Source organism: Harmonia axyridis, chromosome 5 (assembly GCF_914767665.1).
Source record: "Harmonia axyridis chromosome 5, icHarAxyr1.1, whole genome shotgun sequence".
Classification (NCBI taxonomy): domain Eukaryota; kingdom Metazoa; phylum Arthropoda; class Insecta; order Coleoptera; family Coccinellidae; genus Harmonia; species Harmonia axyridis.
Window position 1 is genome coordinate 2,569,131 of NC_059505.1, and position 22,031 is coordinate 2,591,161.

The 22,031-nt window shown below is 37.1% G+C and overlaps 3 protein-coding genes across 8 annotated transcripts in view; 1 reads left to right on the forward strand and 2 right to left on the reverse strand.

The window, feature by feature from the left end:
* LOC123679719 overlaps positions 1-22,031 on the reverse strand; it is a 278,857-nt gene that overhangs the window by 136,000 nt on the left and 120,826 nt on the right. For all 6 annotated transcript variants that reach the window (XM_045617148.1, XM_045617146.1, XM_045617144.1 and 3 more), the window contains exon 4: positions 10,870-10,980. In XM_045617148.1, coding sequence (XP_045473104.1) covers positions 10,870-10,980 — 111 coding nt within the window. The remainder of the gene's footprint in view (positions 1-10,869; positions 10,981-22,031) is intronic.
* LOC123679725 lies at positions 2,248-3,290 on the forward strand. The gene is made up of 2 exons (XM_045617157.1): positions 2,248-2,485; positions 2,679-3,290. Exons 1-2 carry the CDS (start codon positions 2,464-2,466, stop codon positions 3,002-3,004), a joined length of 348 nt encoding a protein of 115 aa, XP_045473113.1. The 5' UTR covers positions 2,248-2,463; the 3' UTR covers positions 3,005-3,290.
* LOC123679721 (putative nuclease HARBI1) lies at positions 4,020-5,670 on the reverse strand. The gene is made up of 4 exons (XM_045617152.1): positions 5,444-5,670; positions 5,049-5,335; positions 4,358-4,976; positions 4,020-4,272 (listed from the first exon to the last, which is right to left on the reverse strand). The coding sequence occupies exons 1-4, from the start codon at positions 5,653-5,655 to the stop codon at positions 4,167-4,169; spliced, it is 1,224 nt and encodes a 407-aa protein (XP_045473108.1). The 5' UTR covers positions 5,656-5,670; the 3' UTR covers positions 4,020-4,166.

A 22,031-nucleotide genomic window follows, 5' to 3' on the forward strand; every position in this document is an offset into this window, starting at 1 on the left:
TCTAGTTCGTTGAACAAAGCGGTGTACGTTTCGTAACAATGTGCCGAATGTTCGGATAGGAAAGTTGTTACCCTTTGATGATGAATCAAATACAATACAAAACGAAACAAGTTTGTGCTCTATTCTTCAATTAAGGCCCAATTGCCTGTTTCTTCTTTGTCCCCTTGTCTAGTTTGATCTCAGGTTGTCGCTTTATCTCTTCCTCAGTCGACTGTCACTCTTGTGACCTAAAGTTGATTCATTTCGAAGAATTTCCACCAAAACACATCTCACATGTAATTAAATTTGGAAGCATCATACAACAAACGATGATGTTCAATTACTTGGGCCTTAAAATCTCTAGTTTTGGTACATAAAACTAGAAGTGAGGATAAGGCTTCGAGAACAGCCTCACAGATCAATGATATTTCGCAACATATTGTAATTGAGAATTGAAACATATAGCACCATAAAACCTATTCCGCCATATGCAGCAGAAACAATACCTAAAACACAGAAGAAACACCAGATAATGGAGGCAGCAGAGATGAAAATTGTCCGAAGAATAACCGGAAATACTCTATGGGATAGGCTATCAGGAGAACATGCCAAATATACAACTTCAACGATTGGGTACTGAAGAGGAAAATTGCGTGGAATGATCATATCAACCGAATGGCAGAGAACTGAATCTTGAAGATCGCTAGAGATAGATCACCACTGGTAAAACGAAGTCCAAGAAGACCTCGAAAACAATGAATGGATAACCTACCTATAAGAGAAGAGTTACGATGTGGAATAGGCATTGTGCCTATCTGGACACTGGAAGAAGTTGAAGATTTTTATCATTCGTGTATCGTATCTTCGGTTTTTATGCTTGTTCCATTCGAATTTCTATTCTCTACCCACTTGTTTATATCGTCTATCCTACACATTCCTCCAATTGTCTAGCTTCGCTCCCTGTTCAACAATGTCTTCCCAGCAATTCTACCAAGCAGTCGCATTTCTATCATCTCCAGTGATCATCTAGTATTGGATGTATGAGGTTCAGCTGCATAGGTCTTATTGTTGCCTTATAAATTCGAGATATTGTTCCTATTAGGGAACTGCTGATATGCTATTGGTTTTATTAGTCATCTGTTCCTGAACCTTGGCTTCAATATCCCCATATCTTGACATCTCTACACCCAGATATTTCCACTTCATTGGCTGCTCGATGATTCTGTCGTCAACAGCTAGCTTTAGATTTAGGGCCATTGTAGAATACAACTCGCCCTCTAGTTCGAGAGTTCTTATGAACTCTAGTATTTGGGATGGCTTCAAGGAGGTGACTTCCTACAAGTCTCTTGTCCAATGGATTTTTTGTCTAGCAATAGCGAGGCATTACGTCTGGAGTTTCTTCCTCCTCCTTGCAGAATTTGCACTCGTCGTTTTCTACTAGACTCATTCTCATGAAGTGGCTCCTCAGGCGGCAATGCCTTGTAAGGAATCCAGAGGGGAGGTGTAGCAAATTCTTGCTAAAATCCAGATACTTCTCAGATCTCGCAGTATCAAAGTTTCAGAGAAACTTTTTGAAGTAATCCAGAGTGTTCCACTTTGAGTTTTTGCCTTCTCCTTAAACCTATTATTATTTACCTATAACACAGAAAGATTCTGGGCCAATGAAGGGAGTTTGTGTTCCTTTGGCGCGTGTGTGACCTTTTTTATTTCCTTCAATTCTCATGTGACCAGGAACCCGAACTAAACAGACCTTGTTCTGCTTGTCTAACAACCAGCTTACAACATGTCGATGGTTTTGCCGTTGTCAGATACTTGGTTTCCGATATTGATATTACCATATGGAGCGATTTAGCTGCCTGATTGAACATCTGTTAAAGCTTCTCTAGCCTACTTTATTCATCAACATAGTGACCTTCAAGACTGACAAAGAAACTTCAATGCCCCTGTAACTTTTAAATACCTTTTCTGTCAAAAAATTCGTCTTTATTTGAGAAATAGGCTTCAACCTTGGCAATCACTTCTTCATAAGAGCCAAATTTCTTTACCTGCTGCACCTTCTAACAATTGTGTCTGAATAACACTAGAAAGCCATTGCTTTGTTTGCACAGTATTTTTCCTATCAAAAAACAACTAACGAGAAAAGGTGCTAGGTACTGGTGGTGCCATCTATGCATATGCATGAACTTATTGAGTAACGTGTGCGCTGGTCTTTCGGGAATGATCAAATATCATGAATCATAAGAAGAAGAAGAATTAAGTATGTCAAGATTCAACTTCCCAAATGTCACGCAAAATTTCACTGATTTGCCATCTGGATGGGAAGCAAGGTTAGACCGAAACGGTAGAGTGTTCTTTGTAGATCACAACAATAGGAGAACTACTTAGCAAGATCCAAGAACGGCGACCTACAGTGTGGAGACAATATGGGAGATTCACTCTGAACGGCACGTATTCTATCCAGGTGTTCCTGGCACTAGTGAAAATATGAATCCAGAAAATAATGAAGGTGAAAAATTGAAAAATTACGAAAAATTGATACTCATTTTACTAGAAGTTCATGAAAGACTATTGTCCAACAGTTCAACAACCATACAGTATCCATTCCAGTGTGATCAGCAAATTTAAACATCAGGAACTGTTCTTTGTTTTTCTACACATAAAGAAGCTGATATTCATTCAAGTAACTGCAATACTTCCAGATGGAGTCAGAAGTGAGGAGATAGTTTCAAATGAGCCCACCAGAGAATTTCCTATTGACAAAGAAAAAGAACCTAATAAACCTGAAGATGAAGAAATTATCGAACACGAAACTGCTCCAGATCAGGAAACAATTCTATCTAAATCAGAACATGATGTCGATTCATCGAAAGAAGAGGAGATCCAAATGCTTTCAGAATCTTCAGAGGATACAAAGTCATTCGAAAACCGCAGAAACACTTTGGCTTTAGGACCCAACCCAAGCCTCAGAAAAGGTCCACAAAAAGGTTTAGCCAAAGGTCCTAACCCTAACTTGAGGTTGAAATAGGATGGATGACATAGAAGACTTTGCAACATGAATAATTTGTAATATAAAATCATGTTGTTCTTGGGCAAGCCTATAAATTTGAACATTTGAATTCAAATGTAGATTACCATGAAATATGAACTAAAAAATAGTATTCGCACTCAATTTAAACAAGAAAAAAATTCAGAGTAAATTACGATTACGGTTTTAAAACCTGACCTACATTAACCTGAACTTTATATCGAAAAGTCACGAATAATTCCAATATAAAACTTCTATAATAAATCCCAACTTTCCAACTTCACACAATTAGGCCCAGTTTCACCAAACAGCACTTGATCCCAGATTGATTAAACTCCGCTTGTTACTAAAGCAGGCTTAACAGTGTTTTCTGTTTCACCATGCATCAACCCGTCCAAAGTTGATCGCGATTAACCAAATCGCGATTAAATAGTCAGACCATTTGGCAACGTTGTGAACAAAGAGTTATATAGTGTTCTGTATTCGTATTAGCAGTGATGACCACCATTGACGCTAGGTGTCAGGTGTCATTCATTCATTTAGTTTTATTTGTAAAAAAAATTAACATATAATATTTGTTGAGTTTTGAAATATATGCTCTTTACTGTGATCAGCCAAGTTCCTGTTAGTTATGTTTATGTAGCCTTTGTATAAGAAAATAATTATTTATCACTTTTTTAATAAGTAAACAAGATTTACATTTATATTTTTTAATGTAAATTATTGGTTTCCTCTAATGATTTTTGACTGAATGTATGTAAAAAATATTCACATTTTATGTTTGAACGTTATTAACTGACTTCCTGTTTGTTGAGTTTTGTTATACAATTAAAGTTGATTTTGTACTTGAGAGCTTTAATTATCCCATTTCACAAAACCACACATTCTGTAAAAAAAACTATTTAAGTAATTTTATTAACTGATTTATTTTTATTAACAAGTTTAACTGCTTCTTAAATAATATTTCAAACATATCAATAAATTATTCTTTGCAATAAATTTCATAAAACACAAAAACAAAGTTTACGGCTATTTTAAATGGGAAATATTGTGCCTATACATATAGTCATATTTTGATAAAATTGACCCAAAAATTAGAAAAAAATTTGCTGGCTGCGAGTGATTTTTTTTTCTTTGTCAGCTGTTTTCAATGTCTTAAGTCCTATTGATCCTGCCTCACTTCTGGATGTGGATCTTCCGCAATCTCTTCATGTTCTTCCACAACAACCCTTCCAATTTCCCTGCGCTGTCGCTCTAGCATTACCAGCCTGAAATATACATATAAATTAGCATCTGCTTTGCTATTATAGAAATGCCAAAATATGTTCAATAATCTTCAGGCCGGACACAAACCTTGTGAAGTATTGATGAACCATAGTACGTCTTTCTCGGTGCTCAGGGTAATCTCTCCTCTCGTTCAATGGATGACCTAAGACTGCTATGGGATTTTGTCCCATGTCTCCCTGAGCTATTATAACATCCCATGGTGCTGGTAGGTTGGCTTCAAACTCAGCATCAAAAGGTGGGACATCTTCCCCACGTCTTCGTAGGACATTATGAAGTACAGCCGTTGCCACTATTACAGGAAATACTTTATCCAAATCGATTCTAAAACCTAACGATAATACAGGAAAGCGTCTTTTCCAAACTCCAAACATTCTTTCCACAGGGTTTCTCGTTCTGATTTGAGATTCGTTGTATAATTGTTCCGCAGGGTTCAAACAATTTTCAAAAGGAGTCATGAAATACTTGGTACAGGAATATCCACTATCTCCTACTAGGACAGCATTTCCATATCTGTCATCATCAAACATAGCTTTCCGATAGCAATTACGGAATATGGTGGAATCATGACTACTTCCAGGCCACCTCGCAACTATGTCTGTGAATTCAAGTTTGGCATTGCATATAGCCTGAACATTCAGTGAAAAGTAACCCTTTCTGCAACGAAACAGCTCTGCATTATCACCACCTGAAAAATGACATAAATTTAATGAAACAGTGGGAGAAGAATCATTACATGTAGGAGGAAAGAAGGATGTACCTGGAGTTTTAATTTTAACATGAGTGCAATCGATGGCACCCAAAACCCTTGGAAAGCTTGCAATTCCGAAAAATTCAGTCTGTGTTCTTCGAATTTCCTCCTGAGTTTCAGGGAATGTTATATGCAGTGGACGGAGAGAGGCAATAGCAGTACTCACTCGATGAATTATTCTGTGGGCTGTCGATTTACTAATTCCAGTGAAGTCTGCAACTGTCATTTGGTGACAACCAGTAGCATAGTATCGTAAGGTGCATAGTAACTGATTCATTGGAGAAACAGAATTATTCCTGGAAATCAATAGGAAACGCAAAATCAGTGTATCAAACTATATAGCAAACATAACCTCAACAATATCAGTAGCCAATTCAAAAGGAAAATGAAACATTAAAACTTACTTGTCGTTTGCAAATTCAATTTGTTCCTCAATTGAACCCAGTATTTGGAGTGCAGCTTTTTTTGAGAGACGGAATCTTTTCTCAAAATCCGCATTGTCCAAATTTTGGAAATGATCTTCTCTTTCTCGGATCCATCGAGGACGTCGAACTACAAATTCTTCATCACTATCATCATCTTCAAAGGCAAGATCATATACTCGTCGAAAGGCCATTTTAACGAAATTTCCGGAAAAATAATTACATAGACAAGAGTTCCAAATAATTATTAATCTCAGCTTGAAAGGTTATAATCCTCTAAAAATGGCCGATTAGTGCTAAATCGCGATTGGTCGATTAAATGGCGCTTTGGAGTGTGGTGAAACGCTACATTACATTAATCGTGATCTAAAGCCTCACTTAAGAGCTAATTCAAGATTAAAGCATTTGGTGAAACTGGGCCTTAGTGAAAAATAACCGAGAGATTGTTACCGACAAAAATAACGATCAAATTTATGACAGTCCACCAATCAAGGAAGTATACAAGCTCATATATTCCAGACAGAAAACCAAATCGCGAAGATTCAGAAAAGAAACACGTCAAAAGTGTGCGTGACTGTTAAATATAATATATACCGGTGTTGGAAAGGTTTTTTTAAATGGCTACATGCGTTCATAAATAATTCGGAAGAAAAACACTGACTTGATGTAAAGAAAAATTTTGTATTTTATGAGGTTAGTCCCGGATGGCGTGCAAGAAATGGAAGAGTTGGTTGGAATTCGAAGGGAAGGGGCCAATTTGAATATATGATAAAGCTGGACTTGATCGAATATTCAATCTGATTTTGTGAAGGAATTCATGGAAAATATAGGAAAATTTCCATTCAATAGTAAATCTAAAAACTCATAATTATACCAATTGAAAATTTCAGTTACAAAATATTTCTTCTGGTTCAATAGTGTGGTTTCTTGCCCACATTTTCAAAATGTCTCAATTAATAGTATAGAGTTTTCCAATAAGATAAATTAGAGGAGACATATCATTGCGATAGTAAAAAAAGGAGTATAATTTAAGACAAATCTAAATATGTTTAATTCATTGTGAAGCAAGGTATACCATTACCGATTAGCGATTCATCAAGACAAGTAGCATGACATTTTAACCAACTACTTGATGAAAATCAAGCTCGAGAAAAATTACACACTTGTGCTTGACTTGACTTGATTTTAGATATTTATTGCTTGATTTGATATCAAGCTACTTGATATTACTTGAGCTTGATATGCATGCGTCGCACGGCATATATTTCTGCAATCTCGTGCACTCGTAGACTAAATAAGGGGATTCCTCGAGCGCCGAGAGACTGAAGCATTCGCCAGTGTGACTTTTTTAGTAGTAATCTCACATTTCTATGAAATCTATTGGTAGATTTTGGTAGTTTCAGAAATATCTTTCCAAACTTGGCCAAAATGGCCGAGGGTTTTTTATCCACTCCAGCATCTTCAGTTCCTGTTGAAAGATAATTTTCCAGAGCTGCTCTTACAATTACAATAACTCGCAATAGGTTGAGTGACGAATCTATAGGGTGTTTTTTTTCGAGGTATATAACTTTAAGTTGGCATTACTGTTCAAGATGACGACCGATTTAACTGCTGTCAAGTGATTTATTCTCAGTTTGGTTTGGCAATTCATGAATAGACTCACGCCTGAACAACGCTTGCAAATAGTACAATTTTATTTCGAAAATAATGGTTGTGTGCGGAATACGTATCGCGCACTACGTCCATTTTATCGTCGACAATATCGTCCATCAGAGTAGTTAATTCGATTAACTATGGTCCATGGAACGTTTCCGCACCACGTTTACTCTTATTGATAACTCGCATCCCCAGAGACGCTGTACGGTGTACAGAAGAAGCTATTGCTGCTGTAGAGCGTAGCATTGAGGAAGACCCGAATGAGTCTATCCGCATCGAGCACAGGAATTAGATCTGTGCTCGGATCTGTGTCCATCCACTTTATGGAAGATTTTGCGGAAGGATCTTGGTTTGCGTTGCTTAAAAAATCCAACTCGTGCAAGAATTGAAGCCAAACGATCATCAAGTAAGTCGCCCAAAATGAGATTGCCGTTGTTCCCGATTTTCATAAGCAAATTTTGTTTAGCGATGAAGCGCACTTCTGGTTGAATGGCTCTACAACAAACAAAACTGCCGCATTTGGAGTGAAGCTAATCCTCAAGTGTATGTCGAAACACCGTTACATCCAGAAAAACTGACCGTTTGGTGCGCTTTATGGGCTGGTGAAATCATTGGTCTGTACTTCTTCAAAAACGATGATGGCCATAACGTTACAGTCAATGGTGATCGGTATAGAGCCATGATTACTAACTTTTTCATTCCTGAATTGAACAACCATGATGTCCAGGAGCTGTGGTTCCAACAAGACGGCGCAACATGTCACACAGCTCGTGCCACAATCGATTTATTGAAAGACACGTTTGGTGACCGCCAAATGCACGTTTTGGACCTGTGAATTGGCCTCCATGATCTTGTGATTTAACACCGCTAGACTATTTTCTGTGTACCTATGGAAAGTCATTGGTCTATGCGGATAAGCCACAAACCCTTGACCATTTGGAAGACAACATTCGCCGTGTTATTGCCGATATACGGCCACAAATTTTGGAAAAAGTTAACGAAAATTGGACTACATCCGAGCCAGCCGTGGCGGTCATATGCCAGAAATCATATTTAAAATGTAATGCCACAAGATTATTTTGCGGATAAATGAAATTCATGTCAATCGAATAATCCATCGTTGTTTTATTGCAATTTAAAGTTCTATTGCTCTGAAAAAAAACACCCTTTAGGAATAACATGGCCAGGAAACTTTTCTGGCAAAATTGACATTGTTTCATTGCTTGTGTAGCACGTAGCGGCATCTTGTTAGAATGAATTTGGCCATGAAAAATCATTAACTAAATTGAAAGTTTTTATGGAAAACCACGTACATTTCGTTTTATCAACTTGACAACATACTTCGTGTAGAATATAATGTAAAAGATAATAAATATAAAAATTGCATAACCGGAGGTCTACTGACTCACATATGCCGAAAATTTCCCACCGAACATCACCCCTAGTTCCTTCCCCTTCCCTTACCGTAACTGCTAAATGTCCCAGAAAAACTTCCTTGAAAACTCGATGAATATTTATAAAACTATTCCCGCGCCCTAACGTAGAAGCGAAACACTGTGAAATGGCGGCCATGAAACGGAAACTTTAGTGATATTCCACAAATCAATAGGAGCGCAGAGAAGAGGAAGAGACGATCTATACCCCCAGAGCCATTTATTCCAGACGTAGAGAACTCCAAATCCTGGCGTGGTTTCGTCGGTTTGATGGACATTAAATCCTTTTTCTTATTCATCCCGAACTCTCCGCTGCAATCTCCTAAATAGGCAGGACCATAAAGTGAATAGATACGTGGTGGTTCTGGGGTAAACAACTATATTTTGTTGTGTCTCCGGGATCATAAAAATGGGAGGCGGAGTTTGACGAAATTCAGGGGTTGTGTATATGATTGCGTCTTCTTGACATACAACTAACTTTATGTCGTTTAAGGATGTAGGACAGTATTACGTTGTCATGCTTATAACTTGGAGACGAGGAACGGGAAATTGGTGAAATGTTCTGCAGGTTTGGACTCAGATGTTTCAGGAATCCTGATGGTATTTCGGAAAACTCTTACAATTAAATATTTTTTACTATGCTAGCGATACATGTGCCAAAATATCGGAAAAATTTTAAGTTATATAGGGTGTTTCTTTTCGAGGTATATAACTTTAAATTGGCATTACTGTTCAAGATGACGACCGATTTAACAGCTGTCAAGGGATTTATTCTCAGTTTGGTTTGGCAATTCATCATGAATAGACTCACGCCTGAACAACGCTTGCAAATAGTGCAATTTCATTTCGAAAATAATGGTTCTGTGCGGAATACGTATCGCGCACTACGTCCATTTTATTTTGTTTAGCGATGAAGCGCACTTCTGGTTGAATGGCTACGTCAACCAACAAAACTGCCGCATTTGGAGTGAAGCTAATCCTCAAGTGTATGTCGAAACACCGTTACATCCAGAAAAACTGACTGTTTGGTGCGCTTTATGGGCTGGTGGAATCATTGGTCCGTACTTCTTCAAAAACGATGATGGCCAGAACGTTACAGTCAATGGTGATCGGTATAGAGTCATGATTACTAACTTTTTCATTCCTGAATTGAACAACCATGATGTCCAGGAGCTGTGGTTCCAACAAGACGGCGCAACATGTCACACAGCTCGTGCCACAATCGATTGATTGAAAGACACGTTTGGTGACCGCCTAATTTCACGTTTTGGACCTGTGAATTGGCCTCCAAGATCTTGTGATTCAACACCGCTAAACTACTTTCTGTGGGGCTATGTAAAGTCATTGGTCTATGCGGATCAGCCATAAACCCTTGACCATTTGGAAGACAACATTCGCCGTGTTATTGCCGATATAAACCTCTATATAGGTTCTAATTTGAAAATAATGAGTTTTGATGAATTCGAGTTGTCCAAGTTCATGATTTTCTTATAAAACCCCGGAACATTTTTGATTCAAACAGCAAACAGTCTTATAATACTACGTTTTCACAAAATCGAAAATGGCGAGTCCCAGTCGCCACATATTTTTCATAAGAATCCCATTAACTCATGAACCGTTGAGTTTTCACCCAAGGTATGGCATATTGCTGAAAGTGCCATCAAAAGAGCTATCTAATGATGCAATGATATACTTGGTGTGCTATTTGGAATAGGAAAGTAGTACACTGTTTCCGGTAAAACCAGAAGTTATATAGATCTGAAAATAATTTAGGGAGAAAAATCATTGTTTCAAACCCCAACAAGCAAATTTACAGCACAAAATTATGATTGATTAGTTTTGAATCAATGTATAATAGGCCATCGCGATGAATCACCCTGTATTATCAACGTTTTTCTCATCTCACACAATGCGGCAGTCCACTAGTATAAATTTAAGTTACAAAATGGTGAATGCGCCGGGACCTTTGATATTGTAATGAATGGATAATCAATTATAATAATACTAATGAATATAAACGAGTTGAAATATATAACTGACGGCTGTATTGTGCAGAATTCAAAAAATTTAACATACCAAATCATTCAATATGAATTTTGTCCAAGTACCCACAATAATTAATTACATATTTTAATTTCGTTAACCTCAAATGAATAATTCGCATATTGTATGCATTCATTTAATTTCATCTTGATATATTTGAGCAAATGGTAGTGTTTCAAAAGTGGAAAAGCATTCATCTCGGAAAATGTATACTTCATATCATTTGACACATTTTGATAATACTCCTGAATCCTTAAGCTTGAGAAGACTACTCACCTTTGCCATTTGTTTCTGCAATTTACTTATAATCAGTCTATCTCTCTGCTCGTGCTTTTTGGCTAACTCTAATGAAGCTTCGAGTTCGGATATTCGTTCCTCGAATAATTTCTGAAAAAAAAAACAGAAAATAATTTCAGGTCATAAAAAATATAAAAAAATGATTGATTTCCAATGGAGATAGTATATTGTACAACAAGTGTGGAAAGTCCAACTTTTCTCGCGAGTGTGGAAGTAACAAACACACGAGCAAGAAAAGGACTTTTGCTACAACTGCTATGAAAAGTAGCGTATTCTTCATAACTTACTCAATTTCGAAACTATGTAAAGCTCATACTGTGGGAAATATTATTTCTCACGGCTCTTTGCCCACTCCTTGCTTGGTAGAACAATGAAATTGGGCTTTTGAGTCGTTTCTATGGAAACGCAATAAATTAGCACATACTGTCAACGAAGGCCATTTTGATTTGAATCAAGTTCATTACTTGAATTATCGAAATTTGTGCAGTTGTAGGAAAGTATAGTGTGCAACATGTGGAGAAAGCCTTTTTTTCACTCGCCTTTCAGGCTCGTGCAACAAACTTCCACACTCGCGAGAAAAGTTGGACTTTCCCCACTTGTTGCACAATATACTATTCTCCACATGTTGCACACTATACTTTGCCTTCAACTGCACAAATTTCAATAATTCAAGCAATGGACTTGATTCAAATCAAAATGGCCTTCGTTGACAGTATGTGCTAATTTATTGCGTTTCCATAGAAACGACTCAAAAGCCGAATTTTATTAGTCTACCAAGCGAGGTGTGGGCAAAGTGCCGTGAGAAATAATATTTCCCACAGTATGAGCAATACATAGCTTTGAAATTGAGTAAGCTATGAAGAATACGCTACTTTTCATAGCAGTTGTAGGAAAACGTCATTCGAAATGGCAACGACAAAAACGATTCCCCTCTTATCGTCAGAGCCACATTTAATGGACCATTTTCGATCCGATCGTTACTACAAAATCCTCTCCCAACTTTAATTTCACGACTAAGAAGACGCTTTCAAATTATCAGGTCCAAATTCTCGTCAGAACTGATTCATTTACCGAGGCTTTTAGAGTCCTGCTGCGCCAGTAATTGCTGGCGAAAAAAATTTCGTTAAATCTTATAATTAATACGCTACGTTTTCCGCCATGTAGTTAAGACTCGGCCTTCAAGTTCAATGAAAACCCCTAATGTCTTCCTCGGCAGATGAGAAAGTTGCAAATAGGGGGGCATAAATATTTAAATACTCACAAAATGGATGCTAAGACTACCAATTGGTTTCGCCCTGGCCTTTGTGGAAACTTACGGCTGGTTGGTTTTCATTGAATGAAAATGAGAGTGGATGCAGCATCGGAAGATCACGTTGCTTGTATATAATTACCTTGAGTGAAGAAGAGGGCGATGAGGTTTTTTTTACAAAGTTCTGTTCTTTCTTGTCATAATATTCTTTCTTCATCAGGTGCAATCACAATGAGAGTAGTTAAATTCATGACATAATAAATGAAGCCTTCAGTTTGTGTTCTCAAAGCAAAGTGTATATCCAAACTTTTATATACGGTTTCTGAAGGGCTGATCGAAGTATTTTTCAGTATTGATAAATTATGTATGTTTATCACTGAAACGTTCAAACGTATTACAGGGGTTTTCCTAAATTGGAGGTACAAACAAAAATGAGACTCCTCAGATCATTTTTTCAAGGGAAAAAGTCCTATAAAATCCAAACGCTTTGTTTTCGAAATAAAGGGAGTTGAAGTTTGATTTTTTTCAAGTTTTTGTTTTCATGGCATAGATATTTCAATTTAAAATTCCCATTATGTTATATGCTAATATTGTAAATCTACAAAGTGATATGTTATTCGAAACATTTGCCGCCACTTTCCTTCTAATTTTGTGGACCACTGATAGTTTAGAAAAATGTATAAAAACACTTTGGTCCTGTACTAAAATTTTGCATTTTTTCCGGAATAAATGAGGCTTTCCATACTAAAAACTCACTCTGTATAAGGAATGTATTTCAATTATATTAGACTTCGATAGTTATGTTCGGCTTGGTTTCTTTGATTACGCATTAAATAATTCACTGATTTTTGACTACAATCGAATATTGGTCATCATCTTAATCATAAAAGCATTAGAAAGTTCTTGATAAAATGCATAAAACGCCATATATCTTATAAACGAATAGACACATTTCAACACTGATTTAGACAATTCAAACTGCCTTGCATTCACACTGAAAGCTTTTACAATTATTCATGAAACGCCCTCTATATTCAATCAATAGATTCATCAGACGTTTCAATATTGTGAATTTCATTTCTGCGACTTCTCAGTATTTTATATATTTATCTTCCAACTTTGTTAGATACTCTGATCGAAATATCGGCAACGAAAACTAGAAGCCCTTCTACCTAATGGCATAATCAAGTTACTTGGAATGGCTCAAATAGCAATTTCAATTATATCATCCAAAGTTTGCTGATTGCTTTCCATGGCGACACTTATATGATACGTTCTCTCATATTAAAGCAAGCCGCCATTCGAAACCTAACTGAATATATCGTTTTATTAATGTCATAGCGACGCATTTATGACAATAGGAATAACCTCAGAGTAATAAACATAGATAGAGGGAGCATATGTCATTTTCAGTAAGCAAATTTGTCGCCAACATGAACTATCAAATTTGACATGAAGCGCGCGGAAATGAAAACATATCAGTGATACGATATTTCACTCAATTTGAGAGTTTCTCCACAAAGAACGCACTTCTTATGTTCCATAGTAAATCAACGTATCATATTAACTCAAAATATATTGAAATAAATACCTAAATATATCAGAAATTCAGAAAACAAACTTCAAGCGCGCCAAACGATGTGAAACAACCGATGACACTAGGAGAGCAAAAGTTGCTAAACCTTGTATTTCAGTAGGTAGATACAGAAAATAATAAATATTCTGCTTTTTATAAATCCGACAATGAGGAAAAATATCGGATTCCAAATATTCAAATTCGCATATTTAATCGGGAATCACTCAAATGAATAATATATTTCATTCAATATAATATAAGTTCATAACGATATAGTAAAGTTGTACATTTGAAAATATATCACAATCCGACAACGTAATCTAACCATATTGGTGATATGTAAAAATTGCTTATACTTCCTATATCTATGTTTATTACTCTATGGGAATCACGCTCATTCCTTTGGATACTTTTTGAATCATACATTGATTACTCCTTTTCGATGCCGAAGTACGATCGCTGAAAATGATAAACCAAAAAATTCAAAAAGTGTGTATCTGATAGGAGTTACGTTCGAGTTGACCTCTCATACTAAAGTCCGGAGAACAGACGTCTAGAGTTCTGTCATGGTCTAGAATCAAAAAGGAGCGGAAAATCGATAATTTATAAGCGGTTTCACATGAGCACACGCGACACCGAGATCGACATTATTATAGCTATAATATGAGGTAGATACAATCGATTATATGTTGTACTTGTCAGGAAATGAAATGTGCACGTTGTTTGTAAAAAATTTCGCGATATAATTAAAAGAGCGAAATATCTCTCTCACGCTGATGTTTGCATCTGTTTAAACTGTATCAATGAGTCATGATGAAGTACACGTAGTAGAGCACACTTCATTTAGAATATCGATCAAATTCTTATTTTAATACAGGGTGATTCACCGCGAAGGCCTATTAGGAGTTTATGGAAAACTAATGATAATGTTGAGTTGTAAATTTGCATGTTGGGGTTTGAGACAATAATCTCTCTCTCCAAAAAATTTTCAGATCTCTACAACTTTCGGCTATACCTGAAACAGACTACTTCTTCCTTATTTCAAATGGCACACCTAGTATATATTTGCATCATTATGTAGCTATTTTGATGAGAATTTCAGCTATATGCCATACCTTGGGTAAAAACTCAACGGTTCATGAGTTAATGGGATTCTTATGAAAAAAATGGTGGCGACGGGGACTCACATTTTTTGGAATATTTCTGCAGAAATGCGTATCCGTAGTATTATCAGTAAATAATTATTTACCAATTTTTAATTTCTCTTCAAATGAATCATTCATTCGGAAATCAGAATAAGTATTGCATAATTCCAGAAGAATTTCATTGCCGCTCATTTTTCACCATCTCCCGTATACATTTTCATAACTTCCATTATCGAAATCATCACGAGACACCAAAAGATGCTGGCAGAATTGTAAACAATGGAATATTAAAGCCTCCCTTGCAAAGCCCCCCTTCCTAATCCGTTCCATTCACGAATAATGGAAAAGCCAAAAAACATCTTTTCCGTTATGCCTTTTTCATATTAAAAATTTAATTATTCTTCTGTAATTCTCCTTATTCCAGAATCCGCGAGTTTTTTTTGCGGGTCGAAATGCATTAACTCCGCTCGGAACGAAAATAAACTTCTTATTCAACGCTGAGACGTTTCAAGTGGCCGAATTATTAAATCAAAATAAACAGGAAGAGGGAAAGAACAAACAATCGCTAAAATGTAAATTTGGTCGTCTGAGAAGAATTTTTATGATGACCTTAATTCGAGGTGACCCAAAAAATGTCTTCTGTATATAGGGTACATCGTTCCTTTGTAAATATTGTTCACCCTGAAAAGAAAACCAACATGTACAGGGTGGGCAAATAAGCGAGGTAAGCGGCTATATCTCAGGATCCACTCATCGTAGAGACTTGCGGTAAAAATTTTTACCACTGAAGTGTACAAGAAAACACACTGGAAATTGTTTTGAAGTTCATACCTCTACCGCTAGGGGGCGTAATAGCTATCGTCGAGTAGAAAAATGAATTTTACTCGAAAATGTTTCATATCAAGTTGAAGAAAAAATATCATCACTGTAATCCTTGGAAAATGCTTTATGTTTTTGAATTATCAGTTTCGATTTTACGACATCTTATAAGGGTGGGGGAAAGGGAGAAATCTGTCTAATTGAAACGACTGTAACTTCAGTTTGGCTCAACATTTTTGAGCAAATTGGATCTCGTCTGGAAGATAATATCTTGTTGATTAAGGACAAAATATAGTCATGATAAATTTGTTCTTGCTGCTTTCGATAGGGGGATAGAAGTTCATTGTTCTAAAAAAAACAGAAGGTCGCAAAGCGATAGTTCCAGGCGTTCTGGAGTTATGGCCGAAAGATATTTTTCAACTGACGCACTGAAAAACCAAATTGTGTCTTTGGGTTCTGACAAAAACAGAAATTTCATCAAATTTGTATGAAAAAACCAAAAGGTCGCAAAGCGATAGCTTCAGGCGTTCTGGAGTTATGGCCGAATTTATTGAATGAAAGTAAAAGTTCGTAAAAAATAATAAAATCTCGATCAACCCGAATATAAATCTCCAACTAGAATATCAACCTACTTTCACACAGCCTGTTGTGAGAGAATTTTTTTTCATCTGACATAATTCCCCAGTATTGAATACTAATTTAAAGCATATGAAAATTTACATCTTATAATGTTCATAACTCAAGCTTAGAAAAGCGAAGAAGTAAGCAGCATCAAACGTAAGATATAACCTATCGAAAACAGCAAATCTCAGGAAGTGGGCTATCAATCTCTTCAACAAGACATATTTTGATGTACGACACGAAATTCCATTTAGGGAGAAGAGAAGCAATCTATAAATCGACGTGGGGAACTCTGATAGAAGATAATGGGGAAAATATATTTTTTGCATGTATTTTTTTGGTGACAAAGGATGACGAATTGGGATGTTTTATCCAATTTGTGAGTTAGGACTGGAGTAATAACAGACAATATAATAATATATTGCCTCTACAGATACTGAATGATAAATGCTTTATCAATTCTAACAAAGACAATGCCGAAATCCAATTCTAATGTCATAAATTTAATTTCTGAAATATTGCGATGAATCCCAGTAATTCCTTTGGTGTTTGGAATATAAAATGAAGCAAATTTGTGTCCTCAATGTTGAAGATGAACCAAAACTAGGGGATCTAGCCGTCTACGGTTATTGAGAATGGAAGGAAACGTGAAACGGGACAATATTTCTGTTCGTGATGATCCCTACCTCCCTTCGGATCATTGCTGCACCTCATTTCGCAAAAATATCGAAAGCTACGCTCCTAAACGATTCAATTGGTGCAAGAATTGAAACCCTAGGATGCCAGTTCGCGAAATTTTTCTAGGCAAATCTACAGCGGAGTTGACATTTTTCAGATATAAACTTTTTTGAGATTCTTTGAATTTGTGGAGATTTATTAGGTGTACAACTTTGCTTCCGCCGTTTTGCAATAGATGGCTCTAGTGGTAAGTGGTAGTCGGAATAAATAGATCGTAGATGTCATACTATAAGCTTAGGTATTTTTAAACATAACGCCATCGAAATATTAGTCAATTTGTGTCTGCATCATGAAGTTATTCTCCGTTACACATGTCAGCTTACGAGCCAAATCCTGGTCATTTGCGGGAGGTTTTGATTTTCTGCTTTAATATGACAAAATCTGCGGCTGAGGCTCATCGAATGCTCTCAAATACCTATGGTGAGGCCACTGTTAGTGAAAGAACGTGCCTAGAGTGGTTTTAACGATTCAAGAACGGGAATTTTCACGTCGAAGACCAGCATAGCAGTGGAAGAGAGAAGGTTTTCGAAGATGCAGGCATATCTTGATCAAGACTTGTGTCAAACGCAACAAGAATTGGCAGGATCATTGGAAGTGACGCAACAAGCCATTTCAAAACGCCTGGAAGTCATGGGAATGATTCATAAACAAGGAATTTGGGTGCCATACGAGTAGAAGCCGAGATATGTTGAACGGCGTTTGTTTGCTTGCGAACAGTTGCTTGCAAGGCAAAGACGGAAGGGATTTCTGCATCGTATTGTGACTGAAAACAAAAATATGGGTTTATTAGGTTAATACCAAGAGCACAAAATCATGGGGATATCCCGGCCATGCTTTCACGTCGACGGCCAAACCGAATATTCATGGTTCCAAGCTCATACTCTGTATTTGGTGTAACTAGCTCGGTGTAGAGTATTATGAGTTGCTAAAATCGACTGAAACAATCACAGCCGATCGTCATCGGACGCAATTAATGCGTTTTAGCTAAGCATTGAGAGAAAAACGGCCGCAACACAACGAGAGGCATGATAAAGTGATTTTACAGCATGACAATGCTCGACCCCAAGTAGCGAAAGTAGTCAAGACATACTTGGAAACCTTGAAATGGGAAGTCCTACCCAACCCGCCGTATTCTCCAGACGTTGCTCGCTCGGACTATCACTTGTTTCGATCAATGACACACGGCCTGGCTGACCAGTACTTCCGGACTTATGAAGAAGTGAAAAATTGGATCGATTCGTGGATCGCTTCAAAAGATGACAAGTTTTTTCAACGCGGGATTCATTCGCTGCCCCAAACATGGTAGAAAGTAGTGGCCAGCGATTGACAATTCTTTGAGTCACAAATGTATAACTAGTTTTTTACAATAAAACCACGAATTTCGGTAAAAACGGTGAAAGCAAAATTGTACGCCTACGTATTTTGTTCATTTTGTTTTATTCAAGAATCATTATTGAGCAATAACAATTAAGATATCGCGCTGAATAATCGAAATCTGGCCACCCTGTACACAGACGCGAAAATATAATATTCGATCGTTAAATCCAACGACCAATTGTCCGATGTCAGACACATCCATTTTGCTCCCTGTTTGCGAATAAAAAGAGTACGGTTCTGCAGTCTGGAAGAGTTTTAGCACACAGGCCGCAAAGCAATTTCAATTGAGACACTTTATGCGAATGAATTTGCATGGTAAATTGGACCCTTGCCAATTTGGTAGTCTTTTGTCGCCTCCTCCCTGATTAGTAGGAAGACTGTTTGCAATTTTCCGTCAGAATCAAGTATGCGTTATTAAGGATTTCATTGGCAAATCAACGTCACATGGGATACTAAGCTGTAATGTAGGGTTGGGGAAAGCTTAATTCGATTTAGATTAAGACGAATAAAAGGGTGGGGGAAAAATTACAAGGTCTCAAGGTCAGCATTTCATGAATATTCAAACGCAAGGTGGTGGGTAGGAAAATGATTTGGAGGTCAGATATTCCCTGAATAATATGATGACGAGAAATTATAACTCACATTTCAATCAAATATTAGTAAAGGGTGTTTTTTTCCGAGCTATAGAACTTTAAAATACAATAAAACAACGATGGATTATTCGATTGACATGAATTTTATTGATCCGCAAGATAATCTTGTGGCATTACATTTTAAATATGATTTCTGGCATATGACCGCCACGGCTGGCTCGGATCTAGTCCAATCTGGACGTTCAATTTTCGATGACTTTTTCCAACATTTGTGGCCGTATATCGGCAATAACACGGCGAATGTTGTCTTCCAAATGGTCAAGGGCTTGTGGCTTATCCGCATAGGCCAATGACTTTACATAGCCCCACAGAAAGTAGTCTAGCGGTGTTAAATCACAAGATCTTGGAGGCCAATTCACAGGTCCAAAACGTGAAATTAGGAGGTCACCAAACGTGTCTTTCAATAAATCAATTGTGGCACGAGCTGTGTGACATGTTGCGCCGTCTTGTTGGACCCACAGCTACTGGACAAAATGGTTGTTCAATTCAGGAATGAAAAAGTTAGTAATCATGGCTCTATACCGATCACCATTGACTGTAACGTTCTGGCCATCATCGTTTTTGAAGAAGTACGGACCAATGATTCCACCAGCCCATAAAGCGCACCAAACAGTCAGTTTTTCTGGATGTAACGGTGTTTCGACATACACTTGAGGATTAGCTTCACTCCAAATGCGGCAGTTTTGTTTGTTGACGTAGCCATTCAACCAGAAGTGCGCTTCATCGCTAATGGACGTAGTGCGCAATACGTATTCCGCACAGAACCATTATTTTCGAAATAAAATTGCACTATTTGCAAGCGTTGTTCAGGCGTGAGACTATTCATGATGAATTGCCAAACTAAACTGAGAATAAATCACTTAACAGCTTTTAAATCGGTCGCCATCTTGAACAGAAATGCCAACTTAAAGTTATATACCTCGAAAAAAAGCACCCTATATCATATACCTGATATGATTCATCTACATTTCACAGAATGATGGGTAAATCTTCTCCCAGATCTGTACTCCACAATTCGAATCAAGACCATTATTTATCATTATTTTTATTTATTTTTGTCCACTATAACATCAAGATCGTTCTTGAATATCTCACGATGGCTTAGGCTAGCCGGTATAAATAATAAAGTAATATTTAATTCATAATATAACATCAAAAATGGTAGAGGTCGTCAATTTCACACTTCTCTTGAAATTCATAATTTTATCGTCGACTGTCTTTATTTTTACTTTTGAAAACCCTGAATCAAACAAGATACAATATTCAGTTGCATTCCTAAAACGCGCAACGTATTATTACAATTATAACTCCAAAAAGTGTCGTTCGTATCCCGTTCTCTTCAACGCAGTAAAACCCAGAGACAACACCAACCAACGGAAGGTTCTTCGACCCATTATGACATTTTACCTACGATACCCAGCATCAAATTGCCGGAGATTTCATAATTGCCAACGGCGAAGTTGTCGCTGAGTGCATTCTGAATATCTGGAATGCTTCTATAATTGCTTTTTCAGCTGTAAGATGGCGAGCAATGCGAAACGTCGCATGATATTGCCCACAAATCACTTGAGGAAGAATTCGACGAATTTGTGATTCTATGTTTTTGTTTCTAGCCTCCTTTGTTTCTACTGAAAGAATCGAGGTATGTCTGTACGTACACAGGAGATTCTGATATTTATGACCGGCATAAATATCTAGTCACAAAAAAAAATTGTCACCTCACTTCGGTCCCGGTGTAGACTGTTTTCTTGGTGAATAGCAGAATATCTTGAATTTCAGCTAATTAGAAAACCTATTTTTCTATACAGGGTGTTTCTAAATTGGAGGTACAAACGGAAATGACAGATTCCTCGGATCATTTTGACAAAATAAAGTCCTATTAGGCCAATTGAAAAGTCCCCGGTCTGATGCACAGATGGCGGTGCTAGTATTGAATCCATATGATTTTAGTTAGTACCAACCTTCAAACTATACGTGTCAAAATTTGACAGCAGTCCGACCATTAGTTTGTGAGATACTGCGTTGTGAGTGCTAATACTTTTGTTATTTGAAAAAAGATGGAAAAAAGAATTTCGTGTGTTGATAAAATATTGCTTTTCGAAGGGAAAAAACACAGTTGAAGCAAAATCTTGGCTTGATTAAGAGTTTCCGGGGTCTGCACCAGGAAAATCTACCATCATTGATTGGTATGCTGAGTTTAAACGTGGTGAAATGAGTACCGAAGACGACGAACGCAGTGGATGCCCAAAAGAGGCTGTCACGACCACAAAAAAAAAATTCACAAAATAATTTTGTATGACCGAAAAGTAAGGTTGATCAAGATGAAAGGCATTGTGAAGATATCATCTAAACGTGTACGTCATATCATTCACGAATATTTATTTGTACATGAGAAAGCTATGTGCAAAATGGGTGCCGCGCGAGTTCACAATCGATCAAAAGTAAAAATATGTTAATGATTTTGACCAGTGTTTGAAGCTGTTAAAGTGCAATAAATCTGAATTTTTGCGTCGATATGTGACAATAGATGAAACATGGCTCCATCATTTCACTCCGGAGTCCAATCGACATTCAGCTGAGTGGAATGCACACGATGAACCGAATCCAAAGCGAGGAAAAACACAACAGTCAGCTGGCAAGGTTATGGCATCAGTATTCTTGGATGCGCAAGGTATAATATTCATTGATTAGCTCCAAAGGGGCCAGACCATCAACAGCGATTATTATATACCTTTATTGGATCGTTTAAAGGATGAAATCGTCAAAAAACGGCCCCATTTGATGAAAAAAAAAGTGTTGTTTCATCAAAACGATGCGCCGTGTCACAAATCAATGAAAACAATGGCAAAATTGCATGAATTGGGCTTCGAATTGCTTCAGCAACCAACGTATTCGCCAGATCTGGCCCCCAGCGACTTTTTTCTGTTCTCAGACCTCAAAAGAATACTCGCTGGAAAGAAATT